The sequence below is a fragment of the Acanthisitta chloris genome, unplaced genomic scaffold (assembly GCF_000695815.1).
Source record: "Acanthisitta chloris isolate BGI_N310 unplaced genomic scaffold, ASM69581v1 scaffold27723, whole genome shotgun sequence".
Classification (NCBI taxonomy): domain Eukaryota; kingdom Metazoa; phylum Chordata; class Aves; order Passeriformes; family Acanthisittidae; genus Acanthisitta; species Acanthisitta chloris.
This window is the reverse complement of record NW_008665819.1, coordinates 1-17,785: the sequence shown is the minus strand read 5'-3', so window position 1 is coordinate 17,785 and position 17,785 is coordinate 1. Positions and strand designations below refer to the sequence as shown.

Sequence of the window (17,785 nt, the reverse complement as noted above, 5' to 3'; positions counted from 1 at the left end):
ACTGTACCAAGCAGGAGTGGGTACCCACTCTATTCCTGCATAGCCCAGGCATGCAGCCATTCTCTGGGCAAAGCACACGGTTCCTGTTCTCATCCAAAATCCTGCTGGGGAAGATGTATAATAAACACTTCAAGAGGAGTGACCTGGAGCAACTAATGCCTTCCAGGATAGGCTGTAATTAGAAGGGAACACATTCTGCTCTATTTAGAGCTCAACCAAGATTTTCTGTATCAGTTTCAGCCCTTCTTCATCTCTCTGCATCAGCTGCTCCCCTTAGGGGAGGGCAGGCTGCCCACCTGGGACATAGCACTGCTACTAGCCTTGCTTGTTTCCCATCCCCTGCTGTAAGGTGCAGAGGAAGAACAAGAACAAGTTGTGCTTTACTTTTTCGGTTTCTACATGCCCCTGCTGCCTCCCGTCCCTGAAGGTTTACATTTCTCTTCTCACCAAAGCAGAGCTGATTGCTGCATTAATAGGCACTCTGACAGCAAACCTCAGCGGTTTCCTAGAGGGCAGAGCAAAACAGAGCTATATTGAATTTGATTAAGGGGCCAGAATAACCTTTAACAGAGCTACCTGGGGCAAAGAAGCAGACAGCTCTCTAGCTGAAAGCCCGTGCAGGTTTCCTCATAGCCCAGGGAACAGGACTCCTTACTCAAGGGGAATGGCAACCCAATCACACTGCTCTGTTGGAGGTGGCATGCAGAGGGATGGTCACAGTCCTCCACTTGCACGAGGAGTGACTACTGAGCTCCCGGTCAGGAAGGAGAATGGACTACATCAGTTTGGAGATAGTTGCATCACTTAACCTTCTGTACAGCACAGCTTGGAGAATCCCTTTATCTCTGTGTTGAGCTCATCAACTCAGACACCAAGCAAATGCCCTTCTGAAAGGCAGGAAAAATCTGCAGAAAAGGAGATGTCATGAGGGCAGCAAGCCTCCGACCTTTTGAAGCTCTTGACTGGGTCAGAAGGATAAGGAGGCTAAAGTCCAGTAGTGTCAAGAGGTTGGTGACAAGGCACAGGAGGTTTGATCTTAGCTCTGCCTGTTTCAGAGATATGATCAGAGTCCAAAGAAGTGGCTGAGAAGCCCTTGCTATGCTGGGTTTGAGGAGCACACAGCCAGCAGGACAGGCCCCCCAGTACCCAAGGCAGATAAGCAGAGAAGCTCAGGGACGGCAGCCAGATTCAACCAGAAGCCGAGAAGCTCATGGTGGTGAAGCCAGACTAACACCAAACCAGGCAGTCAGCCCATAGATCAGAGTCAAGATCTGCTGATGGCTGTCATAGTTGGACATCATACAGCAATCACTTGGCAGCTCCATAGCAATAGAAGGTGACCAAAGTCAGGTTAGGAAGGCAGTCCACGGATCACAGCCCAAAGCAATACAGACTGTGACCAGGCACATTGAGCCACAAAACAGTACTCCCACCTCAAAGCTCAGGGGGGCTCCAGGCTGAGCTTAAATAGAGCACCACGCCATGGGTGTGGATGGAGACCCATGAGAGTCTGATCAGGGCAGTTAAGGCCCGTTTGTACCCTCAAGGTTTAGACAACATAAGTCTCCCTCCTTGCATGGTGACTTAAGAAACTGAACAGGAGTTTCTATCCAATGGGCAAAGTATCTTCACTGGGAAGAACCCAGTGCTGGCTTGTACCTTTCCTTGCTAAGTTGAAAAGGTTAACGTTATTTTCAGAGAAACTCCTGATTTTAATATCTGGCTAAGCTGGAATGTGGGTATGTATTTTCAGAGCAGATGGAGCAGCCTGTATCTGAAGAGGGCTGGCTCTGAGGAGAGCCACACTCATAGGGACTACTGGCATTCCTACATATGTGTTTCCATGTGGTTTGATGGGGCTGAAGAAGCTTCTCAGCCTCTTTTACACAGTACAGTTACTTTCAGATCTCCCTGAGAACTAATTCACCCAGAGAAGAAACTTGGCACTTTCCTTGGGTTCCCCCCACAACTTCACCTCACCTGTAGAGGGAAGTGACTTGCAAGATGAACAGAAAGGAGCACAACCCCTTCCAAGGTGCTTTTACTTAAAAGGTGCAGAGCTCAGCAGCCCCTCAAGGCTCCTCACAGGTGTTTAGTTGTGGCCGAGGAACATGCTGGATGGCTGGAGCCCTTGGCAGACCAGTACTCCATGATAATGGAGACATTAAATCAGTGATGGCAGCAAGAACTGCATAATAGATGCAAAATACAGCAGAAGCCTGATCCAATTTTGGCTCTGCCTTGTTAAGTAAAAAAGTATTTTAAGAGATGGAAAAACACTAGGAAGTTCAGAGTGCATCCTCCCTGCAGCACAGCACGAGAGGGAGCTGTTTGCAGTGACTCACCTGAATCTGTAGAGACACATCTTCTGTAAACATATTCCCATACTGTCTTCACATGCTGGAATTCAGGTCAGTTTGAGGTCAACGAGGGCAGAGCCGTAAGCACCTCAAACAGCCCTCCTGGTTGAACTGCTCCAGGAGAGGAAGACGACACTATCCAACACAACTGCTACATCTTGAGCACAGTTACACTGGGAAAGGTCTTGTCAACCAGTGTCCAGACAGCTCTCAGTAAACACAGAGGAGATGGACATACAGGGTTTGAGCCAAGGTCTGGCATGGGAGAGTGAAATACTGCTGGTCCAGAACTGCTGCATATGCTAATTTTTCCAAGAGGCTATGGCATTAATTTGAGGAAAAACACACATTACTGAATGTGGAACTTCCCCTATTCAAAGGGCATCTGCCATTTGACAGGCAGACTCAGGAACAGCTGCTAGCACGCTGGATACAGCCCAGGACTTGCAGATGTAGTGGGTTGTTTTATGATCACAGTAAAGGCAGAAGCTATCAAGAATCTAATCCCTGTCAGTAGGTAGGAAAGAGCTAGCAGGAAGGGACTTATCTCCCCCTTTTCCCAAGATCACACTCCCTGACCTGTTAGCTGATATTTGCAGGCATCTGCTTGTGTACCCCAAGCAGGCATGGAAGCACTGTTTGTGTGTGTGTGTGCATATGCTCCATGCTGAGCTAAGGTCAAACAGCTTTTTATGAGATGCAGAGAGTCCTGCTGCTCTCTCAGAAGTGTGCACAGAGCATGTTCAAATTAAACTGGATCAGAATCCATCCAGTTATGCCATTTTCAAATCCAGATGGTCTTCAAAGTCAGTCTGATCCCACATTTTCCAACAACCATAATCCCAAGCGGGGAATGACCACAAGAAGGGACATAGCCTGTCTCCACAAAGCCCTGTCTGCCTTACAAGGAGCATCCTCATCATCTTCCATCTGAACCCAGGCATAGCCTGCCATGGACAAACCTCACCTCCCCCAGACTCTTGCCGTTGCCCCAGGCTGTCAGAGGCACTGTGCAGTTTGTATCACAGCAGCAAGAAGCCAAGTGCTCAAGCTTGGCTAAACTCGAGGTTGTCAGGGGAGCAACTCCTCCTTTCATGAGTGTGTGGCTTGGCTTGCCGATCTCCAGAGCCCTGCAGTAAAATCCTTGCTACATTCAGCTGGAATATGCACCCTAGCAAGGCAGTCCCTGCTCAAAGCAGCATCCGTTTTCACCCCTGTCTGCACCCCTGTCCAGACCAGACACCTGATGCTGTCAACAGCCAAAACTTGCTCCAGGGAACCTGAAAAGCTCAGTGGCCGTGAGAGGAGGAACATGCCTTCAGACTGGCATTAACACTTCACTGAGCGGCTGATGCCAGAATTAGCAAGGGCGCAGCTGCAAGAATTCATTGCACTGCTGGATGCTGGCAACACAACAAGGTGGGAGGGCACAACTGCCTTTGTGGTGAGAATTTGGGAGCCAGAGTGAGCAAAGTGACAAACAAGTGGCTCCAACAATGGCATCTCCCTGTTGCCACTGCTCACTCCATGTGCCAAGTGAGGTGGGACCGGAGCACAGGAGAAAGCTGCAGGACAGCCCTATCCAGCAGCAGGACAGAGAGCTGAGAAAACAAGGAGTCCAGCTCCATTCCTGTGTATTCTCAATGGTTTGCAGTGACATGTTTGCCCACATATTTAACTCTGTGGGTTAAATATGCTACAGGCATAGCAGCGGCTTCACAGGGTTTCAAGTGTTTAGGAAGCATTTTGTATTTCTCCAGTGTGACACCAAGCCTCTCTCTTCTCCCACACCCAGCATTCATCCCCACAACAAACCAGTTTGCTGGACAAGCTGGTTTCATCCCTCATTATCACTGGCTTTTCTTTCTCAGGGCTAGCACCTTCCCCAGCAAGGTATGTGGGTTCCCATGGAGCTGGGCACAGCATGCAAGTGCTGGCAGCTGCTCTTCCCACGGATGGCCTCTGCCTATGGCCTCTGGCATTAGGAGGTGCTAACTGCTCTGTGTCCTACACCTCGAGGAACCACACTGGGCTTCACCATGCAGCTCCACCATCCCCAGCACACACCTGACTCAGGCACACATTCGAGCTAAGGGCTGGCTCAGGCAGGGAAGGCATGCCAGGGAAGTGTCTCCATTGGGCTGCCTGTAGAAAGCCCTGGTAGACAGAGACACGGTGGGAAGAGAAAAAAACAGCCAAAACAGTTAAACAAATACACAGGAGGGAGCTGGCAGACAGAAAAGGCAACATGCAGAGCCAGTTACAGGCTGAGAGTCATGTGCTCAGCCCCCAGCAGGGTTTGAGCACTGCTGGCTCCCAGGAACAACACGGCTGAGACGACACATCACCGTGACAAACCCCACGGTGTCGGGGTCAACAGCCAGGGACATGTCTGCTTGGCCAGCACAAAAATGCAGCAGCCAGCTCACAAATTCTCTCCAGCTCAGGCAGGAGATGCCTTACGGTCCTGTGACTCTGGCCAGGCCAGGCACATTCCCTGCAGACCTCAGCTGCATCTTGGAGAGGGGTTACTGCTCTCCCAGGCTGGAATCCAAGTGGCAGCCAAGACACAAGATCAAGGCTGTCTAACCCAAGAGTGGGTAAGGAAGGGAGGTGGGAAATACATACTCTGATGGGACATTCTCACTGGGATACAAACATAACCAGGCAAGACAAGGATGAGCCACTGGAGGCAGGCTGGGAAAGGCAGCATTCATGACACTGTCATGTGGGCAACCCTGTCCTGGTATCAGCCCACGGATGCCTCAGCTAGAGCTGAGAGGCAGCACTGGCAGTTCCAACTAACTTGAAGAGCAAGCATGCTATGTGTTTGTACCCAAACCCAACTCAACAAATTGCTGAGCACCTGCTCCAGCATCCAGGCTGCTCACTTACACTCTTCCTTCCCCGCTTGACTGCAGAAGCTCCCAAATGAGGAAGAAACACAGAAGTATTGAAAAACAAATGTATTTAAAAGTATTTCAAACACAGCAAGAAAATTGCATGTGAACAGAGCCCATCCAGTCCTTCCTGGACACCTGCAGCTCAGGGCTCCTCCATTGCTATGTCCAAAACCAGCACCATGGGTGCTTCACCCTCAACAGATGGCTGTGACAGAGGGTGCTCAGTTTAGGTGCCAAAGGTAATATTTTGATCCAGCCATAAATTCACATCTGCTGACAGCTGCACCCAGTAAGGCAAGGGAAGTCTCTGCACTATGGCTTCTGGATGCTCCCCTGCAGGTACTGAAGGAGCTTTTACTGCCCTCACAGATCACCACTAATATTAGAAATAATTACATTTTCGTTCAGTTCTCATCTTCCTCTGCCTCTCCCCTCCCCCCTGCAGAAACCAAGCACAAGGTCAACCCATGTGGGCACCTGGGGAAATGTCAAGTGTCAGGCAGGAAGGCCTCGAGAGGTTGGCTGGTTCATGAAGAGTTGAGAGCAGTCTCAATTATCACCCATGAGGCTGTACAGTGCCAGAGATGGGAAGAGAGAATCCCTGAGGGTGCTTGCAATCCAAGGGGCATGGCTAAAGGCAGACAAATGCTTTACAAATGCTCCCACTTTGTCCCTCCTGCTGACAAGCCTGTAACACAACTAGTGACAAACAAATAGCAAACATGCCATGTATACGTCCAGCAATTCTCTCCCTGTTGTGCTTAGCTACAAGGGAAAATAGTGAATGAAGTTACTAAACAGACTTGACTGGGTACTTAACTATTTAATTCTGTTCTATTTACAAGGTCTTCAGCAGCTCAGCACTCCCTTAATCCATAATAAGGCACAAAGCAAGCGAGAGAATGTGCAGCCTAGTCCCTCTGGCTCAAGATCTCTAGCATTTCTGGAGGGCTGGAATATGGAGGTCTCATTTCACAAAAGCACGTGGCAGATTCTGCTGCCAGCCTCAGAACTGCTGCACAATCAGCTTCCGCTTCACATCGCGGCTGAACCTGTTCATCTTGAACACTTCGCTGTCATAGAAGGCTGAGAGGTTGTGGATGTTGATCTGCCGAGCCTGGGAGGAGAAGGAGGGAGGGGAGAAGTAAATATTTATTTAATAAAAATAAGAACCATGTGGTTTTCCATAGCAGAAGCTGCATAAAATTTGACATGCTGCACAATCAGCTTCCGCTTCACATCGCGGCTGAACCTGTTCATCTTGAACACTTCGCTGTCATAGAAGGCTGAGAGGTTGTGGATGTTGATCTGCCGAGCCTGGGAGGAGAAGGAGGGAGGGGAGAAGTAAATATTTATTTAATAAAAATAAGAACCATGTGGTTTTCCATAGCAGAAGCTGCATAAAATTTGACAGTCAGCAATCTCTGCTCAGCAGGATCCAGAACTGCAGTAGCAGAGGAGACTACAGGTCAGGAGGAAAGAGCACTGGCAGCGCTGAGCCGAGCAAAGCGAGGATGCTGGCTCAGCATCTGCCTGCTCTCAGCTCGTCCTTTTACTTCCACCAGAGCTAGAATGTAACTCCTATCCAAAAGCTCCAAATACCTCACCCAGGGGCAGTTTTTCAGGAGATTCCTGATGGAGTGGGCACACCAGCAGCACCAAGCTGTGGCTCAGGAAGTAGTTACTCTGCACATTTGATGCAAGGAGCAGAAAAGCAGCAGCCCAGGAATCAAATGGTGCTTTAGTGCCAAGCAAGGTCACTGCTTTGCACAGAGGCAGAGTCAGAAGTGCAGCCTTTGGACCAGGATGAAGATGCACTAAGGAGGAGGCGAGTGAGCCTCAGGAGGGATGGGAAAAGTTCATACATGCAGACTTTTCTGCTTTTTGCTTCTTCGAATGCAAATGATGCCAGGGAACTTGAGCTCTCATTCAACTGCATTCTCATTCAAAGCACTGTACTGCAGGATTTACCATTCCAACCCCAAAGCTTTATGTGGGTGCATGAGAACAGAGGGGGAAGAATATGGTGCTTCCAGACAAGAGAAGAGCAGATACAGAGGGGACAGTCCTGATGCTGGGTTAAATTGATTAACATCAGTCTATTTTTTTGGTATAACACAGGAAGGAAAGTTACAAGCCTGAGAACACCTCTGGTTGTGAGGCTGCATTGAGGGAGCATGAACCAACCCCAGAGGCAGCTTGTTATAAGCCCATACCTTATCCACCAGGTCCTTCTCTGGGACTTCTATGGTGTCTTGCTGGGCTCCATAGCGGTTTCTCTGGTACATCACCTGCTCTGCAACCAGCTGCTTCAGGATGAACAGCAGCAGCTCGTTGTTGTCTCGCTTGAATGAAAGGTAGCGGGAGAATGTCTGGGAGGCAGGATATGAGCCATGAGGATCAGAACAGTGACACACTGCAGTCTTCCGTGCCCAACCCCAACCCACCCCCTCCTCCCACAGAGCACAAGGGGAACCAAATGACACTGCTGTCACCTGTGCCCTTACTGTCTCTGAAGTGACTTTGGCACTGCCAAGCTGCCACCTGCACTTGCAGTAGCAGCCCTCTGACAGTCATGATGCTCCTCTGCTGACTGCTCTTATTTCCATCTGAAATCTCTGGAGGAGCCCTGGTGCCTCCTGGGGGCTGGCAGTGCACTGCTGTGGAGGTGTACTGCCCATGGGGGATGCAGCTGTGGGAGGGCTGGCCCCGGGGAAGGCACAGAGCGGCTTTCCTTAGCCCAGACTGCCCTGTGTCTCTCCAGCAGATGCTCACACTTGGCTGGCTGTTTGCGGCCAAAGAGAGAGGCCACGAGTCGTCCAGACGGAGGGCAGACACTCAACAGTGGATAAATGCCAGGCTGTGGCCAGCCAAGAGCTGTTCAGAGCCAGCCCCTGCCACTCAGAGAAAAGGGCAGACTGCACACATAACCACAGTGAGTGCTGCCCTGTGGTTAACTCTCCCCTGAGAGTCCTAGAAAGACGTGAAGAAACTAACTGCCTGCTCAGCTTGATCACCTGGCAGCAGCAGCAGTGAAAGCTCTGAGCCAAAATAGCAGGGAAGGCATCAAAAAAGGAGAGACATGGCGGTGTTTCTGATACAAAGGTTCAGGACACATTTCCTTCTCAGACCCAACAAAAACATTGCCCCACCACAGACAAATGACAGGCAGTGATGGAGCAGTGTCTTGGTCAGGGTCCCCCCACCAACAGCCCCAGCTCAAGCTGTTATTTTGTTATTGCACCATGATAAGCTATCTGAAGGATCCAGATGCCTGAAACTGTGGGGTTGAGCCAGTAAGGAAACCTGGTCTGACTGTGTGAGTGTGGGGTGTGTAGCCATGAAGGGGCCTCGGTCTTAGCTTAAGTGGTGCAAGTGGGACTGCCAGAGCAGCTCCTGGATGATCAGACAGAAATTTCCTTAACACTCCAGACCCACAGTACTCCATTTCCACAGGCTTAAACACCTGGCTCCACAGGACAGAGCCTGCAGAGGATGGAAGAATCTCTTCCCACAGCCAGGGCAGTGCAAGGAGGCTGCACCTGAACCCATGTGGTCTGGGGTGCAGCTAGTGCCCTCGGCTCAGCCAGTGCCCACCTTGCGCATGCTCCGCATGACGCTGAACTTCTGCGTGTCGACGAAGCTCTCCAACATCACCCGGATGGCCATGTTGACATCATCCTCCACCACATAGTCCCTCAGGTGCATTCGGGCGTGAGCCTCGGCCATCCGGATCATGGACTCGATGTGCCGCACTGTGATGGGGATGCTGCCAGTTGCCTAAGGGCAGAGAGGAAGAGGCAACACCTTAATGAAGGATACAAGACACAGGGCAAGACAGGTGGTTCCTGGTCCAGGACCTAACACATTTCACTCTGCAGGAAGCTGCTCTGGACCTCTGAGGATGGCTCAGGCTAGGGAGGCTCTGCCACCTGCTGGCACAGCCACACTGCCTGGCACAGCCTCCCCTGTTCATCTCAATTCAGAACAGTCCAAGTCCATGCTGTTGGGTCCTTCTTTGCCACTGTTTAGGGCCCTTCCAGGATCAGCAATCCCTCTTCCTCCAGCTTTTAGGAGGAGTTGAAGAAACAAAAATCCAATTAAAAAAGAAAAGGTACAGTTTTCCCAAGCTCCAAAAATCTCCCTCTGACCTCAACAAATTCCTCTTCCACCTGCAGAGCATGAAACAAGCCTGAGGGATCCATGGACTAAAGAGAAGGGCATTTCTACAGATAATAGCTCCCTGGAATGTACCAGGAGCATATGGGTCTGAGTGAAAGCAAACATCTCCTGTGGGCCTGCCAGACTGGGTGACAACAAGAGGACTTTGCCACGGCAGGCACTGTATGTGTGTCCAGTCCATCAGTCCACACATCACCAACAGGCAAGACACTGCATTTAGATGAAGAATCATCTGTTCAGCAGACACTGCAGGATCCGCCTGTCTCTCACAAAACAGTAGCACAGACTTTTGTGATGGGAATGGCAAGAATGTGTCAACATATGCTGGAGCAGTCTCAGGCTGATTTGCAGTCTAGATACATACTTCTTCCCCCCCTTCCTCAGTATTCTCACCATAGACTCCTTCCTGAGGTCACTGTACATCCTGGCCACCTTGTCCTGGTCCATCTGGTTGAGTTTGGGGTGGACTTTCTCTTTGGCATAGACGATGTATTTCCTCAGAATCTCTTGAGGAATGGGTTCAACCCCATAGGTGTTGGGAAGAATGACCTCATTAGAGTCCCCGTTCACTGCCTCTTTGTTACCTGGGTGGTGCTTGACATGGCTGCCAACAACGAACCGGGCAAGCATTTCATCCTACAAGAGAGCAGCAGGGAGAGAGACACTGAATACACTCACTGGTCAGAAAAACTCAATGGACAACTGCAGCATCCCAAGAGCAGCAGCGCGAGCCCAGCACAAGCTCAGACTCATAGCACAGCCTGTACCTGCACTGAGTCCACTGTGTCTCTCACCACGCACAGGATATCGAACCGAGAGATGATGGGCTCTGTCAGGTCTACATTCTCCGCAAACGTCAACGATGGGTCGTATCGCCCACCTGGATCACAGAGACAATCCCAGTCAAACACAGGCTCCAAGGCTGAAGCTCTGGAGCAAGCACAGACCTCCAGCACTTTACTGCTTGATCTCTGCTCCAGACTGAAGGAACAAGGTGGAGGGAAGGGAAACTGTGCCACAGTTCTCATGACTGTGTACTGACGGTGGGAGCCTGAGATGGTCCTTGTAGTCTCTCCACACTTACCTATGGGATTGGCAGCAGCAATAACGGTGCAGCGAGCTTGCAAGGATGTGACAATGCCTGCTTTGGAGATGGAAATGCTTTGCTGCTCCATGGCTTCATGGATGCTGGTCCTATCCTGATCGTTCATCTAACAAGAAAGCAAGAATGACTTAGAGTGAATATATGTCTATGCCTCATTGCCCAAAACACCAAGGGGAATCGGCTCCTGATGCTCTGGAAAGGCAGCAAACTGCACTAAGCATCAACAAGAGCCTAAGCAAGTTGCAGGAACCTTGGTCATCCAGGATACAGCACCTTGACTTATGGTGTCTCCTTCCTGCAGAAGTTACAGCTGGTCCCTGCACAGTTAATCCTACCCAGAGAGATGAAACTGGGCTCACCTTGTCAAATTCATCGATCAGGCAGACACCTCTGTCAGCCAGCACGAGGGCTCCTGCCTCCAAAGTCCACTCCCTGCTGACAGGGTGCCGCTGGACATAGGCTGTGAGGCCCACAGCAGAAGCTCCCTGGCCAGTGGTGAAAATTGCTCTGCTTGATGCCTTCTCTATGTATTTAAGAAACTGTGATTTTGCAGTACCAGGGTCACCACACAGAAGCACGTTGATGTCACCACGGACTTTGTGTTTGCCACCTACAAAAGTAGTAGGAAAGCCACATTAGCAGCTGAATGCATGGCTTGAGATCAACCCTGCCCTGAGCACCACAAAGCTGAAGGGAGGTTAACCACCAGGCAAGGCAACCAAAGTTTACAGGGAAGTTGGAGCAAAAAGAAAGTCATCTTTGGAGGCAGTCACATTTGTAAACCAGAGTTTCTAACCTTGTTGAACACATCCTTCTATGGAGATGACAACAAACCAGGGTGCCAAAAGGTCAAACCTCTGAAGAGGCTTCAAACATGACCTCCTGGAGGAGGGATAAACACTTGCCTGGGTTTGCAGCAGGAGCTATTTTCACTCTTAGCATTTCTACTGTCACACCGGAGTTTTCAGTGTGATAAAAGCAGCCACTTCACAGTTAGCCCCCAGTCTGTTACCTCATCTGTCACCAAGCCACACAGACAACTCTAATTGTTTTCATTGCCATAGCATAGGTAAACCCAGATCCATTTGCCCTCCACTGAGGCAGGCACAAGCAACACTCACCTGGGTTTTTAGGTTCTCCACCAAAAAGAGCTAAAGCTAAGCCTCTCTTGATATCTTCATGTCCATAAATAGATGGGGCAATGCTGGCAAAAATCTGAAAGGGAAATGACAAAGAGTTGTCCAGGAAATACCATTTACCATTCTGGGCAGAATTTTGCATGAACATCAGCAAGGTGTCATATCTAAAGCTATGCTTAAGATACTGCTGTCTCCAAAGAGTCATTATCCAAAGTGTGGGGGCTTTTTCAAAGGCAACTACCCACCCAATATTCCTTAGAGGTGCTTCACAAAAATGGTGTTGTTGGGGCATGGCAAATTATTTAGTCTGGTGCTAGAGGCTACTGCCACTGCCTCCACAATCCTTGTACATAACACACATCACAGTGGTTATTAACAGCTGCTGCAAAGCTGGAGACCTTGATTTGAGGCTTACTCACTGCACGCAATAGTAGCTGAATGGGCTATGCCACACATGAATTGTCACTGTGGTCAAATATTAAGAACCACTGGCTTATTTTCTCCAGGGTATTCTAAAAATATCCTGATGCTGGAGACTACTCATCTTAAGAGAGTCCTGGCTCAACTGAAGCTGCTTTATCCACTGCAACAGCTGTCATTATAAGCACAGCACAGCCAAGGCAAGAGAGTGAAGTCCCCCATTCCAGAGCTTAAATCTGATCCAAGTGAGGTTGAACATGCACCAATCCAGGAGCTTTGCTCTTTCAAGTATCCAATTCAGGTCGTAGCAAGCAGAGGAAGCAAAGCTAAGATCTCTACTGTGGCTTAAGCTAAGTAATAACATCCCCTTAAGGAGACTAGAGATGCAGTCATTGGCCACCCAGAACACTTCCCCACTTTGCTTTCAAGACATGGGGAGAGAAAACTGAACAGATATAAGCAGTGTCTGAGTGCCTCTCACCTTTCTTCCAGCCCCATTGTGATGTAGAAGGTTTGGAGAAGGAAGGGAGAAACAGAAAATTTGACCTCCAAAAGTACAAGGAAAGTTTCTTATTTACTTCCCTCCTACAACAGACTCTCATCAACAGCTGTCTGAGAGCTACTGAAGACCATTCAGAGGGAACCAGGATTTGTAAAGGTTTGCTTAACCACTGTTTGGCCAGCTGACCTCTTTCACTACCTTCTGATCTGGCTGCCAGGTGATGATAAGCTATCAAAAGGTAAAGAAGGGATGTTTGAGGCTGACCCACCTTCTCCCCAATTTGCTCATCCTTGGACAGACCCACAATCATTTTCACATCTTCATCAGTCAGTTCTCCAATAGCCATCTTGTTGTCCTTCTTGGCGATGTGGTTGGCCAGGATCACAGTCGCGAACACTGGGAACCCATTGGCAGTGTTCAAGGAGCCATCGTAGTTGTTGTGGTAGATCCCTGTGAGCTCCTGGGAAACAGGAAATTGTGTCAGTGCACAGTACAAAACAGACCCCTCTCAATTTTAAGGTAGCAGCCTCAAAATTAGCTGCCCAAACGCATCTGAGGACAATCCCTCCCCAGATCCCCACAGAAGAGGTGTCACTGTCAGAATTTGAAAATGCTCTGTGCTAATCCCATACTTAACAATGCACTCACAATCTCATCCCCTGGCTTGCAGCTGTCCACCAGATCAGCGAGGAGAATGGCATCCTTGGAGCGGGGCAGCCTGCCAGCAGCCACCTTCCCAGGGCTCTCCTGGATCTTGATGCGCTGGTAGTTCTGATACACTGTCTGCAGCAACAAAACAGAAGCTATCCAGCAAGTCCCACAGGCATCAGCCCAGTGAAAGCTTTCCACAGGCACCTCACTAGAGAAGGCCATTCAAAAATGTACTATACTTTGGTTAGAAAACTATGGGCATGGGAGGATGGAGGTTGTGAGGTACAATTCCAGGGCGTGATAGACAACAATGGGGACAGGAAAACACTTTGCTGCATCTCACCACTGTGTTTCAGCCTCCACAGTGTTTGTCCACCCAAATACTGGACCAGTTCCTGGGAAGAGACTTCATTTGTGATGGTTAAAGGTATCAAAGCAAAGGATGAGAGTCAGAAACTCCACATCAATGATTTTGCTACTGTCCTCCAGTTTCCTTAGCTGGCAGATCAGGACATACTGACCAAACTCAGAAGGAGGAGAGCTGGACAGTCTGTATCTGCATTTCTAAGATATAGATAAGTAACTGGTACCAAAGAGATGATTGTGGCAAAAGATTGAATCCAAATACCCACAATGAGGCAGTAAATTACTTTTGGCTGTTAAATTGAGTACACTCAGGTTAAGAGCTCAAATAGATGAGATCCATCTTCACAGACCCCTGGATATAGCAGTGGACTCCTCTCCCCACACCAAGCTGTTCAAAGGGTAAGAGCTAAGGCAGGGCTGGGAGGAACAGGCAGTGGAGCAGGATGAGCAGCCAGTCCCACCCAGGCAAGCACATCTCTCACCTCTTCCATGTTGATTTCAAAGGGGCCAAGAGACTGACACTCTGGACAGGAACCGGGTTTCACCTCCTGGTTCTGGGACTGGAAAAACGGTCCCAGGATAAAGTTGCACTTGCTGCAGTTGTATTTGATCATGCTGAGCTGGGGCAGGACCCCTGTGCAACTTGTCACCACTCCACAGGTCCGGATCAACTGGTTCAAGTGCAGTTGCCTGAGGAAAGAGAGAAAGATGCTGGATGCCTGCAGGGCACAGAAAGCAAAACAGCCCAAGAAGTACTCTTGATACAAGGTACAAGTTTTCTACCAAGGTTTGTGTTTTACCTTAGAGACGTAGAAAGTTCATCCTTAATATGAATTTTTTCCTGTGATAACTTCAGTCATTCTATTGGAGTTACCCAGAGGTTTAGCTCGCAGATGAGTCCTCTTGAGTACCCCAAACCCTGCTGCAGGCCCCACAGCCACTGCTGGCAATTCTGCTGCTTACCTGAGCGACCGCAGCTCTTCCACCAGAGGGAGGTGGGAGATACGAACATGGATCTCCTGAGCAATACGATCATATTTGGGGTACATGGCCAACACCACTTCCTTGGCTGCTTCATCAAAGATCTTCAGCATTTCTGCTGGGGCCTCAGGCAGAAAGTAGGCAAGGACATGTTCCTGGGCTGCCAGATCCTCATAGTTCACCACCAGACTCTCTCTGTTCTCTTAGGAAAAAGATAGGGTGAATTTTTATTTCAACTTGCTCAATCCTCAAGGAGTTTGCAAAGGGTAGACAGAACAGACAAGCCTGTATCCTGCACGCTGCAGTTTGCAGATGTCTGCACCTTCCCTGGAAAATGTTTAGAGGTCAACAGTTTGAAAATGGGTATAAAACTCTTTTTAATTAGACAAATTCTTCATGAGTATCAAGCTTGTGATTGTTCCTCTCCAGTTCTGCACAGATAATTCCCAGGCTCAGTGTTCCTGAGACTCAAAAGCCTCAGCTCAACACACAACTCTCTCAGAGACCTCCAGGAAACAGAAGTTAACAGGAGAGACATTATGTATGCTGAATGGCTGGCAAAAACCCTCCTGTGTCTTATGTTTGTGGAAAGGGATGAGACAAATGCCTTTTATTTCCTAGCTGTATAAAACTGACACTGTTCCACTGCTCAAGCTTCTGCCTCAATATAAAGAAGAAATACAACAAGTACAGTTACATGAGCTGTTCCTAGATGTGACAATTTCTGCTTTTAAAATTCATCAATGACAGCCTTAATGACTGCTTCTTCTGGCAGTGCCTAGTCAGAATACAAGGCTGCAACACTGACACAGTTTCCAAAGTCACAAGGTCTATTTGTGTCCTCTCGCTGGATAATCCAGTTTCCAGTGTGAGAAAGTAACTGGCCCAGACAGCAAGCTATTGTTGTCTCCTTCAGATCATGAACTTGCAGACCACTGTCTGCTGCCCCACATACTCTCCTGCTAGCATTTCTACGATATGAATATTAATGAGTAGCAGATGCCAAGGGCCTTCTAATTAGTCAGCCAGAATCAAAGGAGATAGTAGACTTGTTTCCATTATTCATTTATCTCCATCAGCACCAGACTTTCTTAAAGTGCTGACTCAATGTCTGGAGCAAATGGGCAGGCAGAAAAAAATCCACCTCTGGACAGGACCACTGCAAAGGACTGTGACCCACATAATGACCAAAGAGCATCTAATCACCCAGCCCTACCTTTGCACATGTCACTGATTCGCTCCTTGAAGACATTGTGCCCATGGTCATCCACATGGGTCTTCAGGAAGTTCTTGAAGCGGTGGTAGATCTCAAGCCGGGGAGCTGCCATGGAAACCCACTCCCTTACTGAATGTCCTTTCATGTCTTCCAGGTTCTCAATGCTCTCTATCATGTCTTCATCTTCCTCTTCCACACCTTCGGCAGCCCGTTCTGCCAGACGCCTCTTCCGTGAGGGACGGTCTTCATCTTCATCATCACTATCTAAGGATTGGGAGGAAAAACTGTTAAAGAGCTAGGATTCCCATTCCCACTCCTTGGATTAGTCACAGTTATATTGTGTGGGCTGTGGAGGCAAAGAGGTCAAAGTCTGGGATGTAAACCAAGAGACACCCCAGGCCCAGCCTAAATCCAGTTCCAGCCTGGCTCCTACATCTCCCACAATGCAGTTAAATACTTCCTGCCTGTGAATAGGAAGATTTGTATGCAACAGCACCCATCCATGTCCATTAATGTACTGACCAGGGAAAAGACTTCTAAGTGCATCAAGGCCCTTCCATCCAGCTCACAAAAGCCTCTACAGGAACACCAACACCAACAAGCTCTAAAGCATATGTTCAGTAGAATCCTAACTCTTCAATACAGACCCAGGATCCTGACTTCATTTTGGCATTAACCAGAAGAACACACCAAATGAACTTCTAGGAAGCTCAAATGAAAGGGATCATGCACTGGGGAATCCAGCCAAGACCACAGCCAGAGATTCCACTAAGAGCCCAAATACACTGGAGCTCTAGAGACCTCCCTGCTAACCTGAGGGTATGAGTCCACCAAGACCACGTTAAGAGTCAACCACATGAGCATGATCAGCCCACTTGGTCCAGCTCATTCCACCCACCGTAGAGCAGTCCCCTCCTCATGCGGCCCACGCCCTGCTCCAGCTCGCGGTCTCGCTGCCGCATTTCTCGTTCCGCCGCTGCGCGCTGGCTGGCAGTCAGCTCCTCCACGTCCTCATCGTCCATGGCCAGGCCCTCTGCTTCATAGACATCCAGCTCGGGGATGGGCCGGTAGTCCCTAGCACACACACAGAGCATGCAATGAGTCCAGACAGCATTTCTCCAGCCCTTCTCTGGCTACTGCTGGGCAGGTGTCAGTACAGTCGTTCTGCAGCAAGATAGAACGTGTTGCACAGGAAGGCACTTCACAACAGAAGATAACCTGCAGGACAAAAAGCTCCAGCACCATAATTAGGAATGCAGCATTAAAACCTTTGTATTGTAAAGTTCACCAGCTTGGCAGCAGGCCTGGCTGAATAAAAAACCTTCAAAATTTATGCCTGGAGGAGTAAAGGGCTGGGCTGGATGGACATTATGCATCCAGGGAGATCCTGGTTTACCCACACTGGACCATGATGGCACTTTGCTCCCAGCTTGATTTGCTCAGTTCTCCAAGGACTCAAACGACACCATGCCCTGACCCTTCTCCACTGTCCAGCACTCTTCAGCCCATCACCCCAGCTCACAGCAGGGCAGGGGGACCCCAGCATGGCTCAGAGCCCCCCCCTACACGTCGTTGGCTGCACTGAGAACCCCAGCACTCCACATCCCTGGAGACAATCCCCCAGAAGCTGGCTCCCACCGCTTTCCTTACCTTTCCATCCCTTCCCCGATGAGGTCTTCCCCTTCTTCCTCCTCTTCGGGGACCCCCTCGGTCCCCAGGAGCCCTTCAGACTCATCCTCGAAGGGGGGCAGGTCCCGGCCGGGGCTGGAGGTCAAGGCATCGCCGCGGCGGGAGCTGCGCACGGGGCTGGTGACTGCAGCCTGCGACTCGGAGGAGTCCTGCAAGGGGCAGGAGGGAGGGGGTGAGGGCAGGGGCCGCGGGGGATCAGTGCTTCCAGGAGCCTCTGCGATGGGGGTGGAGGTCAGAGGGGATCATGGATCATCGATGAGTTATAATAACT

At 49.6% G+C, this 17,785-nt stretch overlaps 1 protein-coding gene across 1 annotated transcript; it reads right to left on the bottom strand.

Annotated features, from left to right (window-relative positions):
- Positions 1–5,311: 5,311 nt before the first annotated feature.
- On the bottom strand, positions 5,312–17,663 carry MCM2 (minichromosome maintenance complex component 2; the record flags this gene model as incomplete). Its single annotated transcript, XM_009071898.1, has 15 exons — positions 5,312–6,380; positions 7,480–7,635; positions 8,861–9,043; positions 9,839–10,081; positions 10,213–10,325; positions 10,530–10,656; positions 10,910–11,160; positions 11,672–11,765; positions 12,880–13,071; positions 13,260–13,394; positions 14,111–14,318; positions 14,592–14,811; positions 15,826–16,089; positions 16,724–16,899; positions 17,476–17,663. Coding segments are annotated over 15 exons (2,661 nt in total), but the record flags the coding sequence as incomplete, so codon positions are not given.
- Between the last annotated feature and the right edge of the window lie 122 nt (positions 17,664–17,785).